The sequence below is a fragment of the Xiphophorus maculatus genome, chromosome 21 (genome assembly GCF_002775205.1).
Source record: "Xiphophorus maculatus strain JP 163 A chromosome 21, X_maculatus-5.0-male, whole genome shotgun sequence".
Classification (NCBI taxonomy): Eukaryota; Metazoa; Chordata; class Actinopteri; order Cyprinodontiformes; family Poeciliidae; genus Xiphophorus; species Xiphophorus maculatus.
This window is the reverse complement of record NC_036463.1, coordinates 24,243,620-24,265,373: the sequence shown is the minus strand read 5'-3', so window position 1 is coordinate 24,265,373 and position 21,754 is coordinate 24,243,620. Positions and strand designations below refer to the sequence as shown.

The 21,754-nt window shown below is 47.5% G+C and overlaps 1 protein-coding gene across 1 annotated transcript; it reads left to right on the top strand.

Moving 5' to 3' along the window:
- The first annotated feature begins 861 nt into the window (after nucleotides 1–861).
- LOC102235962 (5'-AMP-activated protein kinase subunit gamma-2-like) lies at nucleotides 862–21,435 on the top strand. The gene is made up of 17 exons (XM_023326807.1): nucleotides 862–919; nucleotides 1,221–1,411; nucleotides 1,552–1,652; nucleotides 8,689–8,879; nucleotides 9,542–9,679; nucleotides 14,423–14,480; nucleotides 14,686–14,795; nucleotides 14,970–15,051; nucleotides 15,152–15,210; nucleotides 15,513–15,558; nucleotides 15,628–15,682; nucleotides 15,813–15,939; nucleotides 17,819–17,984; nucleotides 18,064–18,101; nucleotides 18,169–18,315; nucleotides 18,416–18,509; nucleotides 20,750–21,435. Exons 1-17 carry the CDS (start codon nucleotides 872–874, stop codon nucleotides 21,433–21,435), a joined length of 2,337 nt encoding a protein of 778 aa, XP_023182575.1. The 5' UTR covers nucleotides 862–871.
- Nucleotides 21,436–21,754: the final 319 nt, after the last annotated feature.

Sequence of the window (21,754 nt, the reverse complement as noted above, 5' to 3'; positions counted from 1 at the left end):
GAACCGATCCGGTCTGAACCTACGGGTTCCAGCGGACCTGCTGGTTCTGATGCTGATCCTGGTTCTAGAATGACAACAGAACCTGTTTTCAACTGTGAAACTCTACGGATCAGAACCGGGTCATAACTGGTTTCTTCTACGACCGGACACACTGGCAGAACCGGTCCAGTTCTCAGACAGGTTGCCATGGAAACACTGTTCCCAGGGAGGAGGTGGGCGGAGCCAGCAGCAAAACCTGGAGTCAGCAGGTTCTCAGGTGAGCATCAGGGTGGTGGGCAGAACCTGTCCAGAACCAGAACCGCTGCAGCTGGATTGGCTGACAGTACACATGTGAGGGGGCGGAGCACCAGGTGAGGCAAAGGAACACACACCTGCTTCAGGCTCGGTTCTGATCCAGTTGGGTCTGAGACGAGCTCTGAGACAGGACACACCTGGACCCAACCGGAACCAACTGGACCCAACCAGAACCAATCGGTTCTAGCAGGTTGGTTTGAGGCCGGGAGTGGTTCTGGCTCAGAACAGGAACTGGTTCGGCCGGGTCCAGTAGAGGTGGTACCAGAACCGGCAGGGGAAAACTATGGTTCTGATCCGTAGGTCAGCCGGTCCGGTTCCAGTCAGCAGCAGAAACGTCCCCGATCAGAACCAGGCGGCTGAGCAACCAGGTTGCCATGGCGACTAGAGGGCCAGCATGGCGGCGCTGCGGGTGGTTCTGACTCAGCTTGCTGACCCGGTGGTTCTGATCCGTGGGAACCCGAGTCACCAGATGTTAATCGGGACCTCCTGCAGAACCGCTGCTGGACCGTCAGAACGTCGTCATGGTAACCGGCAGGTCATGTGACCGGTGTCCGTCTGTCTTTCCAGGACCTTCAGCATGTCGTCCCTGGACCCAACTGGACCGGACCGGGACCGGCGCAGGAAGGTAACCATGACAAAGGCGCTTCACAGGAAGCCGAGAGGAGACCCAGACCAAGACCAGAACCAGAACCAGAATCATGCGAGCTGGAGCGTAAACTTAGTTTAGCTGCAGTTCCAGCAGAGACCAGCTGCAGGTTCCTCTGGGCCACCTGCTCAGGCTCGGTTCTACAGACCGGTTCTGACCGAATGGAGGACCTGATGCGTTCAGGGTCCTGATACTGGTATCAGGTCCGAACCGGCCTAAAATCGGCCCCGGTGCGTTCAGCTTGTTTTCCGCCTGCAGACTGTCGTGTCCTCCCGTCCAGCAGGGGGAGCCTCTGAGCCAATCAGTCAGCCCCAACAGGAGGTTCTTCCAGCGGGTTCCCTTGAACTGGACCTCGGGTCCACGCTCCGGTTCGAACAGAACCTCCAGCTTCAAGATGAGTCCGACTCCTCCCAGAACCGTCTTCCCCGACCCGAGTGGACCACAGGACTCCCCGCCCAAGGCTCCGCGCAGGTAGCCCACTAGAACCGGAACCCGCTGGGTCCAGATAGTTGAGTCAGAACCGACCTGAGGATCTCAGGTTCTCCTGGTGTTCAGAATATTCAGCAGGTTCTGGTTTGGTTCAGGTCCAATCAGACCCGTTTGTGTTTCAGGCTGAGCTTCAGTGGGATCTTCAGGGCCTCCAGGGAGTGGAACCAGCAATCCGGGTCGACCCACAAGCTGATTGGACGGAACCACAGAGACAAGGCCAGAGGTGAGACTGCTGCCCCCTGCTGGCCGGAGGTGGCATCACAGCCCGGCCAGGACCAGAACCAGCAGTATTTGTCCTGCTGATTCTGGTTCTGTTCAGATGGATCCAATAGCTAAGCGGCGCCACCCCTCGCTCTGGCTTTTGTGTTAAATGGACCCAGTTTGGCCCAGCTGCTGGTTCTGGTTCTTCTCAGGCAGGAAGTGGCTTCTCCTTCTTCTTTTTATTTGATAGAGAATCTCCTCTTGTCGCAACAGCTGTTCTGGTTCTGGTCCAGTCTGTTTGTTTCCTCTTGAGAGCCGTAGTACTGGGAGTAAGATCTCAGCAGAGACAACAACTAGCCTCTCAGAACTGGGTTAGAACCAGCAGGAGTGGCAGGGGACTGATTCCTGCGCTCTGATTGGACACCGCTGTCCTCCATGAAGCGTCTCGGCGGCCTGATGCTGAGGAGGCGGAGCCAGCAGGGGGACGGCAGGACAGGACGGAGCCGGACAGACGAGGACGCTCCGTGTCTTGCATGAGGGTGAAGGACAGGGTGGGGACTTCCTGTGTGGTCCTGTGTGCGGGATTCGGAGCGCCGTCTCGGTGACTTCCTGTCCACACAGGAAGTCACCGATCGGCGCTCCCACGGCGTCCTCTGTCCCTCAGGAAGAGACGGGGGCGTGTCCAGGGGGACGTCCACTGTTCTACAGTAAGATAAATGTGTTTGTTACCATAGCAACCACCTCATGACACTTGTCCACCAGGCCTCCAAAAGGACAGAACCGGGTCGGATTCTGATGGATTCAGATAGGTTCAAAGGTCAGGGAGCTCCTCAAGGGAGAGGGGCAAACTGCTAGTTAGCTAATCTAGTTAACTGGTTAGCTAGTTGGCCAGTTAGCTTATCCAGTTAGTTGAACCTCATGGTCATATTTGAAGCATTGGTAACCTGGTTCTGGTTCCGGTTCTGTTTCCAGATGATGACATGAGGAGAATAGAGCAGCTATTCATTGCCGAATCGGGCCAAACCGGGCCGCATGGCTTGTGGAAACAGTGTTTCCAGTGCTCCCAGTTCTCCCAGGACGAATGTCCAGTTAAACGCAGTCAGAACTTTCCTCTGTACCAGCAGCTAAGGATTATGGGTAATGAAGTTCTGGTGAGAGCAGCAGCAAGAAGCAGCTGAGTGTTTTCAGGCTCCTGTGTGTGTGGGCGGGTGTGTGTGTGTGTGTGTGTGTGTGTGTGTGTGTGTGTGTGTGTGTGTGTGTGTGTGTGTGTGTGTTAGGCTCCAGCAGTGCTGATGGAGGCATTGTGGGGCCTTGCGACCTTTGCTGCCTGTGTCTCAGTAACCATGGCAACAGCTGCTTAAAGAGTCGTTAGAGAGAGCAGAGCATCACTGGCTAAAGATAGAGCAGCTGGCTGCACGACCTGGACCGGAACCGGGATCAGCAGAACATGGACCGGAACCCGAACCAGCTGGACCCGGACCGGAACGGGTTTAATAATGTTTGGTAGACTCGGCTGAATCAGCAGAGGTCCATTCCGCCCTCAGGTCCAGGTTTGGTTCTGATTGTTCTGACGGCTCGGCTCGTTTCCCAGAACCTCTAAGCAGGGGGCCGCATGAAAAATCAGAAATATGTTGGAGGGCCGAACCAGCAATGACTCTAATTTAATCTCGACTCATTAAACATTTTCTCATAGTCTTGTTGTAATAAAATATTTAAATCAGATTCTTTTAGTATTAAGAATATTCAGTAAATATTCATAAAAGTTAATTTGTGGTTTGGTTGAAGTGAGAATTAATACTAATTCTATCAAATTAATAGTTTGAAACAAATACAGTCATCACATCTGAGTTTATTTTTAACTTTTTAATCTCCCCACAACTGAAATGGTGTGTATTATATTAGTCAACTGATCGACTGCATATATGAGCAATAAATGGTTTTCAGTATTGGAAAGGCCTGACGGACCTGCAGTGCTGCAACCTGAAGGACCGAGTAACACAAAAGTACGGCAGAAACTTAAAGAGGTACACACACAAAACTAATATCACTTTAGGTAACAATATAATAACTCATTACAAAATGAAACTGTAATGACTTGAAGACCTGTAAGAAATTACAAAAATAAAGTACTCCAAAACTGAAGTACTACAAGGAATAGAAAGCTTCCAGTATCATGTCCAGTTGACTTGTTCAATGAGAAAAGTCCAGTCTGTCTTGAGCTTCAACAAGTGCACTGAAGTCTGGCTGAATGTCTGATGGAGCTAACGGCAGGACGGCCGCGAGGTGATCATCAGTTATGGAAGACCTGAATCTGGATTTGTTGAAAATCACTGAAAATGTCTGCTCACATACATGCGTAGATCCGAACAGCACAAGGATCTTTTGAGCTCGTCTCCTCAAGTGTGGAAAGTTCTCCTGTTTAAGCAGAACTCGAGCAGTGGGACTGAGCCGCAGCGCTCTGCCAGAACTGTGTCAGACTGCAAGTCAATGAGCTCTGAACATCTCTGGATGCATTATCTACACTGCAAGTGAAGGGAGAAGACACCATGTGCATTTGAAGTCTTGAAATCGCCTTGAAAACTCAGCCTGCTTCTAACATGGATGAGAACCTCTGGATCTGATCTGCTGCTGGGCTGGCAGATGACTGAGATTATTAGCCTTGATTTGGCTTGACAGAATCTGCAACTTCCTACTGAAGGCTTTGACTGCACTGTACATTTCATACACAAAAAGACAATTGCTCTGCAGTTTGATCAGATGAATGAACTAAATGTCAGTCACATCAACAGTAAAACCAAGATCTGCCAGCCAGTCTGACTCTGAAAGCTGAGGGATGGCGTGTCCCTTCCTCACAGAGATCTCCTGAATCTCCTCTCTCAGGTCCCAGAAGCTTTTCAGCTCTTTTCCCAGACTGAGCCACCTGACTGCTGTGTGGTAGCTTAGGTCCTGGTGGTCAGTCTCAGTTTCCTCTAAAAGTGAAACAAACTGTCTGTGGTTCAGAGCCTTTGCTCTGATAAAGTTAACTGTTTTAGTTAACGACATCAACACATGAGCTTGCAACTTGGCTACCAATGGACCTTACCACAGAGGCTGCTTTTCATTGGCTGCTTTTCATTCTACGTGGTATCGCGGCTACAACGTGCGCAGCCGTCTCACAAACACACTTAGCTTCCCGTTAGCTAAGTACAGCATAATGGCAGAACTGATGCAACTTGTACACCTTGAAGCCTGTCTGCTACACAGTCTGACGTTAGCTAAACAGATCAATATGCAATGTGTCTGTATCTGACATACACTAAAGATTTTATTTTAGCAGAAAAGGCTTTGGACTAAACTGTTACTCCTGTTAGCCACGTTAGCACCAAGTACAGTGTATCAGGCCTAGACACACTCAAACATTTCAACAAACCACAGGAATCACCCACTGATTTCAAAACGATGAATGCCCGACTTACCCAGCCTGGCAAGAACAACAGGCATCAGTGATCTTGTCCACAGCTATACTGATGTAGAGGGTGTGTGGATCTGCCGTTTTCCTCATGGAGCAAAAGCATTTTGCTGTGACATGAACAATGTTGGAGGCGTCGCGAGGCTCAAACACCTTGATCTCATCCAACAAGGATGACATGAACTTGTTAGTTCATTTGTATTGTAGCAGCTGATATATTGTGAAGATCCTGTAGAAATGAGGCACTAATGGAGTCAGAAATTCACTGCAGAGAATCAGTCCGAGTGGAAGACGCCATGTTTACATAGAAACAACGCGCCGCCAGGCAGGCACGTGCAGAGGGGGGGGCTGGGGGTGCTTGAGCACCTGCCCTTTTTTCTCCTTGCCCTAAAGTGCCCTTTTGGTCCAATTTTTTTTTTTTTTTTAAAGTTAATTTCCCAAGCCCTCCTCTGATATGTACTAAAATTATTATTTTTTGTTGTTGTTGTTGTTTTTATTTAAAGAAAAACAACATAATAAGCCCTTCGGGTCACCTTGTTACCTTTGACCTTTTGTCCGTGACGCATGACGCAGCTGCCTCCCGCTCAGTCAGTGAGACTGCGCAGTAGCTTACTGCGGAGCTCAACGTGGAGGAGGAAGGAAGGAAAAGTAAGGAAAAACTGTTCTTATCTATCGATTCAGTATTTTATCATACAGACATTAGGCTGTTGTTGTTGTCCTATTAGCTAGCTGTTAGCTAACGAGTTTGGTAGCAAAGCAAGATAACTAAAAAGCTTCTTCCCTGTATCGCTAATGATAGCGGTCATTCTTCATTATTGCTGTTGGGGCCACATCAACGATCCAAAACCGATCATCTCTCTATAATGAATATATGTCCGATTATCTAATTTCCTTTGCTGCATAATGTATATTAATTGCATTTATTCTGGCATTAGGTTAATGTATCTTGAAGGGGAATAGAATTTACAAAACTGCTTGAATTATAATGATTTATTTTTTTTTAAACAAAAAGTTTTATTTTAATTTTTTTAATTAAATAACTACATTTTGTCTTGTTAACTTAAAAAGTTCTTTGCAAAACAAACTTTTATTTGCACACATCAGAATTCTTTTGTTGCAATTTTCGGCCCTGCCCACGACGTCATGTGAGAAGCAAGCAAAACTTTGAATCACAAACAAAAACTTACAATAGCAAGAAAAGATTTATGACATGAGCAAATAAGTTTGTTCACAAATAATTTTTCTCACTTTGAGACATAAATCTCTGATTTTAATTTTAAGAAAAAAATTTTAAGCAAAACTTTTGTTTAAAAATTGTTTCAATTCAAAATGTATTGATCACAATTGTATTTTATTTAATTGAGGTTATTATTATATTTTTAATAGTGTAATTCTGTAAAGACAAAATATGTAAATCGGAGCTAAACCATCAGCTCTGATTTACATATTTTGCTAAATTGCGGGTTTGAATATTGCAATACTTTCCTATAACAAAATAGACCTGCAGAAAGAAATTACTAATAAAATATCTAACATATGCATAGTGTTATGCTCCATATAGAGTTTTTCCTTAGCTTATATTGTATGTCTCACAATTTTGTAATTTATCATTTTTATTAAGCTCTGAAAGCTGTGTGGTTTTGTTAATAGTCTTTCCTAGAATGCGGTTAGATGTGCCCTTTTTTTTTTTTGAGCACCTGCCCTTTCAGTGGTCTCTGCACGGGCCTGCCGCCAGGCTTTGTTTGTGAGACTTGAGGTCACTAGGTCGGTTGTGGGCGGAGCTTGTTAAGGTCCATACAGACGACTCAGTGGCGCTCTTTCTCTGAAAAGTTCTTGTATCTCTTTTCGTGTTTGGTCACGTAGTGATGATGGATATTATATTCCTTTAACACAGCCACCTGTGCACCACTAACTAAACACACGGCCTTGCCTTTGACTTCAGTAAAGAAATATTTCGCTGTCCATGCCTTGCTGAAAATTCAGCATTCAGAATCAACGTTTCTTTTTTTACCGTGAGATGACATTTTGTGGGGATCGGCTGCTAGCATCACCTGTTACTGTGCGTTAGCATTTACCTACGTGCATTCATGAACGGTGCGTGAAGCCCTTTCAAAATAAAAAACAGCTGCGTCGTGTTACTCGTCTCTACTTCTAGTGACAAATGTAACAAATGATGTTTTGTTTTGTTTTTCCGTTTTTTTTTCTTCTTCTGAAGACTTTCTACTTTCCCTTGATCTTGGAGAGCCTGTAATGACGAACAGTCAGTGAGAGAAAGAAAGGACAACCGCCGTCTTCTTCCCCAAACTCTGTCTTTATTACAAATTATTGAAATTATGAAATTATTAACATTTCCTAGAACAATCACATTCCTGTGTCCTTTCTTCTGCTACAAAAAACCACACACAGCCTTCACCTGTGTAAAAAGGTATCAACTCTCACCAATCAATCCAGAGTGCAGCGATATACATTAAAAAAACCATTTCTCAAATAAGAGGATTAATTATGTTGAATACTGCAAGAGGGAGATGTAATAATGGACAAAACCTTAAGCTCGCTCTAATGTGTTTTCAGTAACTACTGTCCGACTGAATAAACTACAGTTTAATTGATTACATAGCAAGGGAGAAAAAGTAAAGTCTATAGTAATAATAATAATAATAATAACAATAATCATAATAATAATAATAACTCCTTTTTAACAGATAAAACAACACAATGTATCTCAGGGTACCAATGTTTAATCGGGGAGTGGAACGGAGCTAAAAAAAGATACACGTAGCGATCTTCAGAACGGCCGTTATGGGACCGTTGTAGCTAAAATGTAGCTAACTGCGATCCTAACAAATCCTTTTTTTCTTTATTTATTTTCAATGTTTCAGCACATCTATCAATCAAATTACAAATCATATCCAAATATACATTGTTACTCCACATTTTTAAAGGGGGGGCAGCCCTCACCAGCTTCACACTACTAACCTGTAATGACGAACAGTCAGTGAGAGAAACAAAGGACAACCGCCGTCTTCTTCCCCAAACTCTGTCTGAAGAGCGAGGGCCGGGGCTCCTCAACTCCGGTCTCCTGGTGAGACGTTGCCCGAACCTTCGTTACCCTTTTTTTTTTTTTTTTTTTCTTTTAAAACCCATATATGTAATTAGTTGCAATACTATTAATTTCTGTGTGGTGGCGTATATTTTCTTAAACAGATTTTCTGGACTATCACCAAGTGATAATTAAATTCTCCCACTTTATGGTGTATCACAGTCGCATGCACACAAAAATACGTTTTTATTTTTGACTGGGGGGCCGCGGGCCGGACAGGGATGCCCAACGGGCCGTAAAATGCCCAGGTCTGCTCTAAGCGGACCTGGGGAAAGGATTTCAGCCCAGAATGTTCTGCCTGGTTTTGGCGTTGACAACTAAGAAGAAGAAAGGTTGTGTCCATATTAGTGGGAAGTTTAGTGGAGGGAAAAACTAGGCACATTTCTGTCTCTTGAAGGAATCTGTGTTCAGTGAAACTCGTTAACGTTTTCTGGCTCCAGCAGCTCTCCAGAGCATCCTGCAGGGGGCGCCAGTTCCTCATGTTGGTTTGTTGTTCCCCCTCCCCTCCAGCCCCCTCCTCCCACAGGCAGGTGGGCGGTTTCCACCTGGAGACGTACCTGACGGAGCCACGGCGCCCAGAGGCCAGCAGGCCGCGCTCCTACTCCTCCCCTCCTGACGCCGCTCACCTGGCTACCTCCACCTGCAGCTCTCCGCCCCCTCAGGCCCCGCCTCCACCTGCCTCTGCTCACACCTGGAGCCAGGTGAGTAGCTGAGGTGTTCGCTGCGGTGGAACTGCTTCCTGTGTGGACAGGAAGTCCTTGCTTCTGGCAGGGAGTGATAATCCATCTGACTCTAAACAGTTCCTAGAAACGTTAAACTGTATGGATTTTATTCAGCATGTCAGCCGGCCCGCTCACAACAGGGTCACCAGGTCATGACCTTTGGTCTGCGACCTCTGGTGGTGACCTGACCATCTCTGTGTGTTTTTTAATTTGATCCAGTGTGAGGCCACGGCTGTTAGGAGGCGCCACCTGACCTCTGAGGCGATTGGTCATTTTATTGAGGCTATTACCCATAATCCTCCTGTTATTTTAGCTGCTTCCTGTGATGCAATGGTCAGCCAATTTTTCAACAAACTGAAATCTAACCTGGACCATGTAGCTCCATTAGTTTCAACAAACTGTTTGTAATAAACAACTATGCCCTAAAAATGAAGATTTAAGGAACCTTAAAAGAAATGGCAGGAAACACAAACTGAGAACTGATCCCAAACTTTGTGAACAGTTCCACATATGCAACGCTGCTGTCCGAAATTCAAGAAATTCATATTTCACCCAAATAATTAACAGTCACAAAAATAATCCCAAAGTTTTGTTTTCCACCATTGAAAATCTGATGAACTAACTTTACTGCTTGTTCACAGACTGACTCTCTGCGAACAGTTCAGATCAAGTCAATTAGAGCTGGAATTGGATCTGAGCAGAACCCTGCTTTTAAACCCACTGAATGTTTTTACCTGTGGAAACTCTGGACTGTCTTCCTGAGCCTGATACTCAGCAAAGTTTTCTCTCCAGTCCAACCAGCCACCTGCCTCTTGGACCCAATTCATCATCACTGTTTCATTCATTTTATGGATGTTTTGAGTATGAGATTTTAAATATTGTAAATATCTTTTACAGCATTGGAGGAATACAATGATTCATAAAACTGTAAAAATAGAAGTTCTGGTAATGTGATCTGACAATAATTGATTATATTTGTATCTTAGTGAAAGAATTACTTTGAGTCTCTGTAGCTTTGTCCTTGTCCAGACGCCTGATTTGTTGCTCTAAATCCACCGACTGCTCGATTCCTTTTCCTCCTGGCTGCTCAAAGATACAGTATATAATATCTCCCCTTAAATAGGCTTTCAGTTTCCCACAGTATTTTAGGAGACGTTCATTTCAAGGAAAAACGTATCTGCTCTCTGATAAACTTACAGAATTCTGGCTCCTTCAATTTCCACGTCCTTTCAGTTTGGTTCAAATGATCTAAATGTAAATCCAGAGAAAGGGGGCGTGGTCTGAAGTTGCTATATTGTGATATTTTACTTCACTCAGGTAGAGCAAGAATTTTGCACCCATCATTAAATCAATCTGTGTGAAGACATTGTGAACATTTGAGTGAGAGTTCGCTCTGCTCTCTCTCGCTGAGGCTCCTGTCCTGCTGCTCCACAGCTGACCAGGACCAAGGCAGGCTCCCATCACACCTGCTTTAAAACCACTGCGCTGGCTCCCAGTATGGCTCAGGACTGATTTAGGATTCTTTTACTGGTTTTTAAATTTCTTAATGGTCTTGCACCATCTTACCTTGCAGAGCTGCTATTACCTTACAAACCCTCTGGCACCGGACTGATAACGGTTCCCGGAGTCAGAACTCACACTGATGGTGAGGCTTCTTCCCAGTATCACGGCCCAGTTTGGGGAACGGTCTGCCAGGGAACCTGAGGGCTGCAGGAAACGTTTCTGTCTTTAAGAGCCGATCCAGACCCGATTTAACCGAATCATTTCTGCTCAGTCTGCATTTTCCATGTGGGGCTGGAGGGGAGTTGTTTGTTTCTGTTGATCTGTACAGCACTTTGATCTGCTTTTAGAATGAAGGGTGATTGATCGATTGATTGATCGATCCATCTTTACCTGTTTTCACTAAAATCTGTTTGCTGAAAGCCAGAAAACTTGGTGAGGATTTTATTTTTGCGTTCTTTGTCGGTATCAGGGAAAATCAGGACCGGCCCAAGCCTCCACGGCGCCCTGAGCAGCCGCTTAGTTTGCTTACGCTTTGGGCCGGCCCATTTCTAAACTGTGTTTTAAAATGGAGGACAGCTCAAACCTTTTGGTTTCCTTCACAAACGTCTGACAGGTTAACTGACTCGTCTGAGCCGCACCTGGAACGCCTTCTGGTTTGTCTCGATGGAAAACGAACCAGAACCAGAACCAGAACCAGAACCAGATCGGTCCATCCTGGGACTATTTATCAAACAGTAAAGGTTCTTCTGTTCAAACTGTCAAACAATAAAGATGGACCAGTTCTGATCTGGTTCTGGTCCAAAATGTGCAGAGTGAGCCCAGAACACAGCCCTGCTGTAGCTGGTTCTGTTCTGACCGGAGCGGCCGCTCCAGACTAATGGAGGGATGAGGTCTGATGAGTGGAGCTGACCGGCCTGAGTCACCATCGTCACACTTGGAGGAAGAACGAGGAACCTTTCGCCACCCTTACTGTGAAGTATGGGAGTGGCAGCCTCATGCTGTGGGCCGGTTGCTGCAGGAGGACCCGGTTCGCGTCATGAAACAGTTAAAGCCTGGGCACAGGCTGGTCTTCCACAGCAGCCTCAGCTTTCAGCCACGGTGACCGACAGTCGATGGTCTGGAGTCACAAAGTCCTGATGGAGGCAGATCATCCATCATGAGGCGGACTACAAAATGGACTCCGTTCCCCCAGGAAGATCGGACCAGAACGCCAGGAGAAGCTTGAGGACGGAAACCCAAAAGGTTTGATCCAAACGGGTTAAAGACGGTTATCAATGGAATAGAAATTTCTACTTTCAATTAAAGGAAAGTTACTAAACCATCTCTTAAAAATGTCTGACAGGGTTTCATTATCACACTGAAGAACAGAGGCATTGAGCCGGAACAACAGCGGCGTGTTCAGGGCATTTAGATAGCACAGGTGGGTTCTGTAGTTTCTATGACCAGAGAAGATAAAGTTCTGTTCAGGTTCTGTCAGCTGGGCCCATCTAACTATTCATTAGAAACATTCTGCTTTTATTTTCATCGCTTTCACCGGAAGTTAGTTAGATCAGCTTTTTATTTTGACCGAACGAAGCGACTGTTACCGAGAGAAGCAAGCCTTTTTCGAAAGTAGCCGAATATTGCCGAGAGCAGGCGGAGGTGTCAGACCGCTTTCCGGGCTCAGCGGGCTCTTCCATCCGGACTTAGATCCAAGATGGAGCACTGAAAACCTGCTCCATCTCCGAATAAAAGCCCTGAGGACTCTCGCGGAGAGAAGCCGCTCGGAGCAGTTCATGAACGGAGCCTGACCGGTAGGTGCTAGCCGTGGGCTCATCGGTTTCTAGATTCCCCTTGAAAAGTCTGCCATTTTAGCTGAAAAACCGTCATTATCTATTTCGCTGAACACCCTGGAGAGTCAGACCGGGTGACGTCAGAGCGGACCCGGTTCTGAAAGCATCGGCTGCGGTTTCATCACCGAACCACCGGTAAACACCGAGACGGGATTACCTGGTGACCAGATGATGCACAACACCAGGATGCTGTCTATGATGCTGCGTACGACCGCAGAGGCAGGGGCGCCGCCAGGAATCGTGGGCCCCATGACAAAACATTAAATTGCCCCCCCCCCTACGCACCTTGTGTTACAATACAAGTCTATCTGACTCATCAAAAGAGTCACAATTTTAAAGGCTTGCAACTGCCTTGTTTTTTGTGGTCCAGTACTGATACTAGCACAATATTCACTGCTAATGAATTTTACATGCAACGGTCTGCATACAATTTTTTTTAATGATCAGTTTTAGCTCACTGAAATGTCTCTCCCCACCAGCAACAGTCACAGGCAACGTGCAAAGATACATGAAGCAATCCAGACTTCTCAAAAAATGCTATGTTATTGTATTTTGTCCAAGCTCCAGATTATAACTTTAATAAAAACATTTTTTTCCACATTTGTTAAAGCTGTCACCATGTCGTGACAGGTAATCTGTGAAAAAATCAAGATCTCCTCCCTCAGTTGCTACTCCTGTCTAAGCACCGATCTGACCAAAAACCACCGGTCAGAACCAGGAGAGCAGTCTTAGTGCTGTCAATCAAATTCATTCACTCACTGCTAAGTGTGCTAAAGATTGTTTGAATTTCTGTCAGTAAGAAATACATTGTTTTTGTTGTGTAACTGTAAAGAAAGTAGAGAGACAGGGAAAATTCCTATAGATTCCCTGGAATGATGCTAACTAGCTTATCATTGAACACAGTGTTGCTCACCTTTTTTTTTTTACTGGGACAGGGGTTAAAGGTTATGGTGGTATCGGGGTTAGAGCTGCTGCTGACTCACTTATCTGTTGTTAAGTGTGGTAAGAGGTGCAGGGACATGTTAAATATATGAACAAGTTGTTAAATTCTTTCCTTAATTCATTAAATGTTAGTGAAATGGAGGCAAACAGTAGCCTGTAGCTAAGCTAACTATGCTAAATGGTTGATAATCTCACACAGTTACTCACTTCTCTTGGAGAAAAACTGGGCTATAAATTGACACTCTTGTCTTTTTCTCTCTATATATTTTGAAAACCTGGCTATAATTTTTCTAGGCATCATAGAAACAACCACAGATGTTCTGGTCTTTACTGACGAACCATTTTATGCAGATCCAGGGTTTCCGTACAAATATGGATGGGAGCTTTTTTTAGTCTGGGAGTGGTAACATTTTGTTTTTACTAATAAAACAATTTTAAAAACACTATGATTAATTTAGTAATGACAGGGCCCCCAATTTTTTTTCTACTTCTATAAGAAAAAAATAATTTTTGTGGAGGGCCCCCTGTCAGCCAAGGGCCCTTGGAATTGTCCTAACTTTTCCCCCCTATATATTCCTTTATTTTATTTAATCAGGTAAACCCCGTATAAACCCCGCGGTACCTGGGATTAGACCAGGTACCGCTGGGGAACTGGTCAGTTAGTGGTTGTCCTGGTAACTGGCTGTTCTAATGGGGAACTCTGGTGGTCAGTCGGTCCAGGCTGCAGAACTAACTGTTTCCACTAGAAGGAAAACCTCGTCCTTCGTCTCTGCTGTGGAGCAGCTGACAGGTTCCTCCAGTCCCACGGTCAAATAATCCCTGAACTGGGACCCCAAATCCTGCCAGCACTGACGAGGAAACTTCATGGATGCAGAGAGAAGGAGGAAGTTCAGATTTAAAGGGCAGCAGCAAAAGCGAAGGAGACGGATTAGCAGAGCTAGCTGATGGAGGCATCCAGCACATATTGCTGTGGAGTGAGATACTGAGCTGCTAGCAGGTCATGGTAGTCATGAGGTCATCAAACGCCAGCTGTCTTCAGTCAGAGGCTTCTTCAGATTCGCTGCCACACTGACTGCTACTGGAGAGCCTTCCAGCTCGCCTCTTTAACAATACTGGGATGATCCCAGTTCTGCCAACATTTAAAGTTTCCCTTGAGATGAAGAAAGTAGCAGAAAGTGATGCAGGCGGAGTCATAAAGATGGTTTATTGGGAAGATGCCTCATTCTGTCTGTGTTTTCCGTCCAGGTTGAGGTCGCTGGCGGCATGTCGGAGCAGCCGGATCAGACGGAACCCGGAGATGCCGGTAAGGCTCCTCTAATCCCTCGCCTCTCCGTCGGGTCGGCAGGTTTTGCAGCCAGGTGGGATGTTGTCTTGGCAACAGACGGCTCAGAAGCAGAACCAGCTCACTGGAGAGTTGAAAGGACAGCAGCGATCATAATCTGGGCAACAGGATCGGTTCTGACCCATGGTTCTGTGGTTCTGACCCGTGGTTCTGTTCTGTGGTCCAGGATCCGAGGAGTCGGAGAGAGACATCTACATGCGGTTCATGAAGTGCCACAAGTGCTACGACATCGTCCCCACCAGCTCCAAACTGGTGGTGTTCGACACAACGCTGCAGGTGAGACCAGAACCACGCTGGGTTCTGATGGGTTCTGTTGCAACAGCAGCTGTGTTCATTACTGAGGTTGGTTTTAATCAGATACCAGACCTCCCAGCCCTTCTGGGTCGGCCCGGTTCTGATCTGTGGGCCCTTCTGGGTCGGCCCGGTTCTGGTGGGGCGTTGTCGTTGCAGGTGAAGAAGGCCTTCTTCGCGCTGGTGGCTAACGGGGTGAGAGCGGCTCCTCTGTGGGAGAGCAAGAAGCAAAGCTTTGTGGGTAAGAGTACCTTGCTTTCTGTTGAACCTTCACAATAAAAGCCTGACACGTCTCACCTGATGGAGGTGATGGCGATGATAACAGGCGGTTTTTGTTCCAGGAATGTTGACCATCACAGACTTCATCAACATCCTGACCAGATACTATAAATCCCCCATGGTAACACACACACACCCACACACACACACCTGTCCCTGTGTTTGAAAGGGTGTTTTGTTGTCATAGCAACAGCTTATTTGACACATGAAAATCATAGATTTAGACCGTGCTCTGATTGGTTGTTGGAGCTGCAGGTATCAGGATTAGTCTGCTGAAGGTTTCTCTGGAACCTGAAACCAGACGGGTTGACCTCTGACCCCTCCACCTCACTGAACCTCTGTGAGGCGTCAGCTGCCCGCGTCATTGCTGCCGTCTCAGTGTGTTTCTTCCCAGGTGTGTCTCTCAGGTGTGTGTGTGTCCAGGTGCAGATCTACGAGCTGGAGGAGCATAAGATCGAGACGTGGAGAGGTAAGAGCCGACCGACCCGGAAGCCTCTGGAAAAGCCCTGAGAGTAACGTGTGCCCTCCATGTTCACAGAGCTGTACCTGCAGGAGACCTTCAAACCTCTGGTGCACATCTCACCTGACGCCAGGTAGATTCATCAGGTCATCCAGACAACATGGAGGTTCTGCTGGACCGCAGGTCAGACCAGAGTTCCTCCTGAAGGCAGAACAGCAGCTGTTGATTCTCTCTCTCTCTCTTAACCCCCCCGGCCTCCCCAGTGTGTTCGAAGCGGTCCACTCCCTGATAAAGAACAAGATCCACCGGCTTCCTGTCATCGATCCGATCAGCGGCAACGCTCTCTACATCCTGACTCACAAGAGGATCCTGAAGTTCCTGCAGCTCTTTGTGAGTCTGGGGGCGAGTTGGGGGGACGAGCTAGTGGGGGACGAGCTAGTGGGGACGAGCTAGTGGGGGGCGAGTTAGTGGGGGGCGAGTTAGTGGGGAGTGAGTTAGTGGGGTGTGAGTTAGTGGGGCAAGTTGGGGGGGCGAGTTGGGGGGGCGAGTTAGTGGGGTGTGAGTTAGTGGGGCAAGTTGGGGGGGCGAGTTAGTGGGCGAGTTGGGGGGGCGAGTTAGTGGGGGGCGAGTTAGTGGGGAGTGAGTTAGTGGGGAGTGAGTTAGTGGGGCAAGTTGGAGGGGGCGAGTTAGTGGGGCGAGTTGGGGGGACGAGTTGGGGGGGGCGAGTTAGTGGGGAGTGAGTTAGTGGGGAGTGAGTTAGTGGGGGGCAAGTTGGGGGTGCGAGTTAGTGGGGGGCGAGTTAGTGGGGAGTGAGTTAGTGGGGCAAGTTGGGGGGGCGAGTTAGTGGGGAGTGAGTTAGTGGGGCAAGTTGGGGGGGCGAGTTAGTGGGGCAAGTTGGGGGGGCGAGTTAGTGGGGGGGCGAGTTAGTGGGGAGTGAGTTAGTGGGGCAAGTTGGGGGGGCGAGTTAGTGGGGCGAGTTGGGGGGGCGAGTTAGTGGGGGGCGAGTTAGTGGGGCAAGTTGGGGGGGAGAGTTAGTGGGGCGAGTTGGGGGGGCGAGTTAGTGGGGCGAGTTGGGGGGTCGAGTTAGTGGGGGGCGAGTTAGTGGGGGGCGAGTTAGTGGGGAGTGAGTTAGTGGGGCAAGCTGGGGGGGCGAGTTGGGGGGGCGAGTTGGGGGGACGAGTTGGGGGGGGCGAGTTAGTGGGGAGTGAGTTAGTGGGGAGTGAGTTAGTGGGGGGCAAGTTAGTGGGGAGTGAGTTAGTGGGGCAAGTTGGGGGGCGAGTTAGTGGGGAGTGAGTTAGTGGGGCAAGTTGGGGGGCGAGTTAGTGGGGAGTGAGTTAGTGGGGCAAGTTGGGGGGGCGAGTTAGTGGGGCGAGTTGGGGGGACGAGTTGGGGGGGGCGAGTTAGTGGGGAGTGAGTTAGTGGGGAGTGAGTTAGTGGGGGGCGAGTTAGTGGGGAGTGAGTTAGTGGGGCAAGTTGGGGGGGCGAGTTAGTGGGGAGTGAGTTAGTGGGGCAAGTTGGGGGGGCGAGTTAGTGGGGCAAGTTGGGGGGGCGAGTTAGTGGGGGGCGAGTTAGTGGGGAGTGAGTTAGTGGGGCAAGTTGGGGGGTCGAGTTAGTGGGGCAAGTTGGGGGGGAGAGTTAGTGGGGCAAGTTGGGGGGGCGAGTTAGTGGGGGGCGAGTTAGTGGGGAGTGAGTTAGTGGGGCAAGTTGGGGGGGCGAGTTAGTGGGGAGCAAGTTAGTGGGGGGCAAGTTGGGGGTGCGAGTTAGTGGGGGGCGAATTAGTGGGGGCGAGTTAGTGGGGAGTGAGTTAGTGGGGGACGACTTAATGGGGGGCGAGTTAGTGGGAGCGAGTTAGTGGGGGGCCACTTAATGGGGGGCGAGTTAGTGGGAGCGAGTTAGTGGGGGGCGACTTAATGGGGAGCGAGTTAGTGGGGGGCGAGTTAGTGGGGGCGAGTTAGTGGGGGCGAGTTAGGTGTGAGAGCTTTTCTACCCAAGACGTTCAGAGAGACATTGGAAGAGGCTTTCTAGTGTAACACCTTTACATTTCAGGTGTAAAGGGTAATCTTTCAATAACACCTGATTATCAAGTGGTATTTTCAAATTTCTTGTCAACTTTAAACATTTTTTAACTGAAAAACACAACGGGCTGCTGGATGAATGACTGCTTTAGCTGGTTTTCTGGGGCAAACCTTGCTTTTGGTACACTGTACCTCATTGTCTCCAACTATGTCTTCTTTTCTTGTCTCTTGACCTCTACCCCTTTCGGCCTCAGGTGTGTGAGATGCCCATGCCGGCCTTCATGAAGCAGACACTGGAGGAACTTGCGGTGGGAACGTACTCCAACATTGCCTACATCCACCCCGACACACCGCTCATCACGGCCCTGTCTGTGTTCACACACCGCCGGGTCTCTGCGCTGCCCGTGGTGGATCATAGCGGTAAGCAGCTGTTTCCGTCGTCCTGTTAAGAGTTGATTTCTGAGAGAGTCTGATGAGCTGGGATCCTGTCTGCCTGCAGGGAAGGTGGTGGACATCTATTCCAAGTTTGACGTGATTGTGAGTATTTTCGTCCTCTGCTGGTTCTGGAGAAGTTGTCAGATTTCTGACTGCTGTGTTTGTTCAGAACCTGGCAGCTGAGAAGACCTACAACAATCTGGATGTGACGGTCACCCAGGCTCTAAGACACAGATCGCAGTACTTTGAAGGCGTCATGAAGTGCAACAAGCTGGAAACGCTGGAGACCATCGTGGACCGGATCGTGAAGGCTGAGGTACCAGGATACAGAAGGTGTCAAAACGTTTCAAGGTTTTTATTGTGAAAGGTGCTGCAAAGACCCAAATCTGGTTGATTTTGAGTCTTTGTGTTTGCAGGTCCACAGGCTGGTCGTGGTTGATGATGAGTCTCATATCATTGGCATCGTGTCGCTGTCGGACATCTTGCAGGCGCTGGTTCTGATGCCTGCTGGTACCGACTTTATTTACTGTCTGTTCAGGGCTTCAGCCTGTCAGTAGATCCTCCAGGATCTGGTGATCCGGGTTTCTGTCTGCAGAAATTCTCAGTGGAAACAGGGTTTCCCCCAGTGCATTGTAAGCCTGGCGGGCTGCCATGCTTTACTAGCCCCCTCGTCAGCCAAGTGTTGCTTCTTTTTGATTTTAGAAAAATTAATAATTAAAAAAAATGATTTTTTTTTTGTTTTTTTACTAATTTAATCCGTTTTGAAAGGGTCTCTGTTGATCAGAGTGTTTCACTGGCAAAGCAAATTAATTCCTAAAATATAAGTTTATAGTTTATGCATTTAAAGCCGGAGTGCGGACCAATCACACAGCTGGCGCTTCTGTGCGATGCTGATGAATGAGCTTTGAAGTTTACCTCAGCGCGGATCGCGCGCCCCCTTTCACTCAAACTGGACACAGGCTGACCTGTATGGATATTTACATCAACCCCAACAGAATCATGTTTCTTCGGAGTAGCCTACTCAACATCAAGGTAGGAGTTTAAAACCCACCGCGTTAGCGCTGGTTGCACAGCTCTATAACTTGTAGTTGCTTTCAGACGTGCGCGGTGAGAATGATTTATCTTTGTGAACAAAGAATTATGTGGCGTTTCCATCTCAACATGCTGCCCAGCGTGTGGCGCTGTTTGCGCTGTAAAGTTCATGTCTGAGTTCCCAGTTAGTCGGAGCGTTAGCGGTTAACTAACCAGCGCTAACCTGATCATGCAGGTTCAGCCCAGTTAGGAGCTTTTGTGTTCGTGTCATAGTCACGCATCACACTGGTTTAATCTTATTCTATTATTTTTTGTAGTATTATTTTTTTGGTTACACAATGCAACAAATCATATCAAATGCTTTGTCTACTTAGTCAGAGTTACTGAGAACGGGGATCTGAGAAACTCGTCCCATAAACTGGAGCAACCAAAACAGTTTCTGTGGCTCTTATTAAAACTCAACAGACAGAAATGTTAGAGCTGCTAAAGCCACATTAACATTAAATGAAATCTCAGTTTGTTGCTCATCATCAGTGCAGCAGATTGAACTCATCCTGCAGGGCCGGTCCAAGGCTGCATGAGGCCTGGGGCAGAATCTGACCTAGGGGCCCCTCTTGCTGCTAAAACCATCAGCACCTCTAACAGCTTCTGGGTTGGATTTAATCTGGGAGAGAGAGAGTAGATTAACTGGCCAACCTGAAAACAATCAGTTATAATTACAGTTTATTCATTTGCTCAAACTCAAAGATTAAACTCGCAGCATCAGACTGTTGCTATGGTAACAAAACCACCCCCCCACCATGGACTGTTCTCCCTGCTGCCATCTGGAAAGAGGTTCTGCAGCATCCGGTGCAGGTCCACCAGGTTCTGAAACAGCTTTTTCCCACTTGCCATCAGACTGCTGAACTCTTAACTGGACTGCACTTAAAATCTGGTCTCCACTTTATACCTTGCACATGTACAGAGCTAAATAACTTATATTTTACTGTCATTACTGCACTTTATATTCTATATTTATATTTATATTCATATTTTATACTGTATTTTATTTTATTCTGGAGTAATCTCACAACATTGTCCTGAGCCGTATGCAACGAAATTTCGTTCTGTATTCACCCTGTGCAGGCAAAATGACAATAAAGTCAGTCTAAGTCTAAAACAATCTAACTATGAATATTGTTCTTTGAACTTTTACAAAGTAAATTTGCCATAAAATCTTACATATAAATGTTAAACAATTTAAATATTTTAATTTATGTTGAAACCATTAAATCAAATTTAGCAGCATCGATCATCTTAATAAATAAATGTTACATTTATGCATCTGTGTTAAAATATGATCATTTATGGCCCCTGAAGCCCTGGGGGCCCGATGGAGCCGCTGACTTCATTTGGATTAAACAAAAGTGCAAATACTTGATATTCATCTTAATTATATTTTTTGATTTGTTGTTTTTCAGACTGGTTGTTGGTTTAAATAGTTTCACTGGTGAAGTTTTCCAGTAAGATTTAATTACCCAGTAATATTTTTACTTTTCCTGTCTAGTTAACATGTTTTAATACAAAAACTCGGCGGACCGGTGGCGGACCGCCCGCCGGGCTCAGCAGGTTTACTGGGGGAAACTCTGGTGGAGATGTTGGTTCCCCCTCACAGCAGAACCAGAACCAAAGGTCTTAGATCCAACTGGGCCCTCATCCGTGTGTCTCTGTGTTTCCAGGACTGGGGAGGAAGGAGTCCATCACCTCCCAACCAGAACCCCTGAACCCAGCGGAACCAGAACCAACAGCACCAAATGGGTCGGACCAGGACCCTGTTCTGGAGCCGGAGGCAGAAAGCATCCCGGGACCGGGAGGCGAGCCAGAGACAGAAACCGAAACTGATCACAACCAGGACCAGGACCAGGAAAAGAACCAAGACCAGAACCAAGACCAGGACCAGGAAAAGAACCAAGAGCAGGACCAGAACCAGGAAAAGAACCAAGACCAGGACCAGAACCAGGAAAAGAACCAAGACCAGGACCAGAACCCAGACCAAGACCAGGACCAGAACCAAGACCAGGACCAGAATCAGAACCAGGACCAGGAAAAGAACCAAGACCAGGACCAGAACCCAGACCAGGACCAAAACCAAGACCAAGACCAGGACCAGAATCAGAACCAGGACCAGGAAAGAACCAAGACCAGGACCAGAACCAGGAAAGAACCAAGACCAGGACCAGAATCAGAACCAGGACCAGGAAAAGAACCAAGACCAGGAAAAGAACCAAGACCAGGACCAGAATCAGAACCAGGACCAGGAAAAGAACCAAGACCAGGACCAGGATCCCCAAGGAGCCACAGAGGAAGCTCCTCAGAGCGGCCAGCAGGGGGAGCCAGAGGAGGAGGAGGTGGCAGGCGGGGATGAGGGGGAAGAGGGGAAGTGACATCATCACAGTGCTTCCCCTTGGACTCTGACGACCCACCGCGCTCGGGTCAAACCACAGAAGAAGAATCAGGACAGAGTGGACTGTGATTGGACTGCTGCTCAGGTGGGCAGAGCCAGACTAACATGCTGATGCCAATCAGAGGAAGGTTCTGGTTCTGCCTGCTGGGTTCTGGAGAAGCTTCAGGAAGATTGGTTGCCATGGCAATGGATTGGTCCTCTAGCCCCTCCTGGTGGAAGTCTGTCACTGCAGCCTCATAACAGCCATGAAGCTCGACCACAACCAGAACCGGGTCACCCT

Bases quoted from the DNA above. Each gene is read 5' to 3' on its own strand.
- LOC102235962 (XM_023326807.1), top strand. From the start codon at position 872: ATGTCGTCCCTGGACCCAACTGGACCGGACCGGGACCGGCGCAGGAAG. The intron at 17,985-18,063 runs GTAAGCAGCTGT...GTCTGCCTGCAG, and splicing joins GCCCGTGGTGGATCATAGCG to GGAAGGTGGTGGACATCTAT. The intron at 18,102-18,168 runs GTGAGTATTTTC...GTGTTTGTTCAG, and splicing joins ATTCCAAGTTTGACGTGATT to AACCTGGCAGCTGAGAAGAC.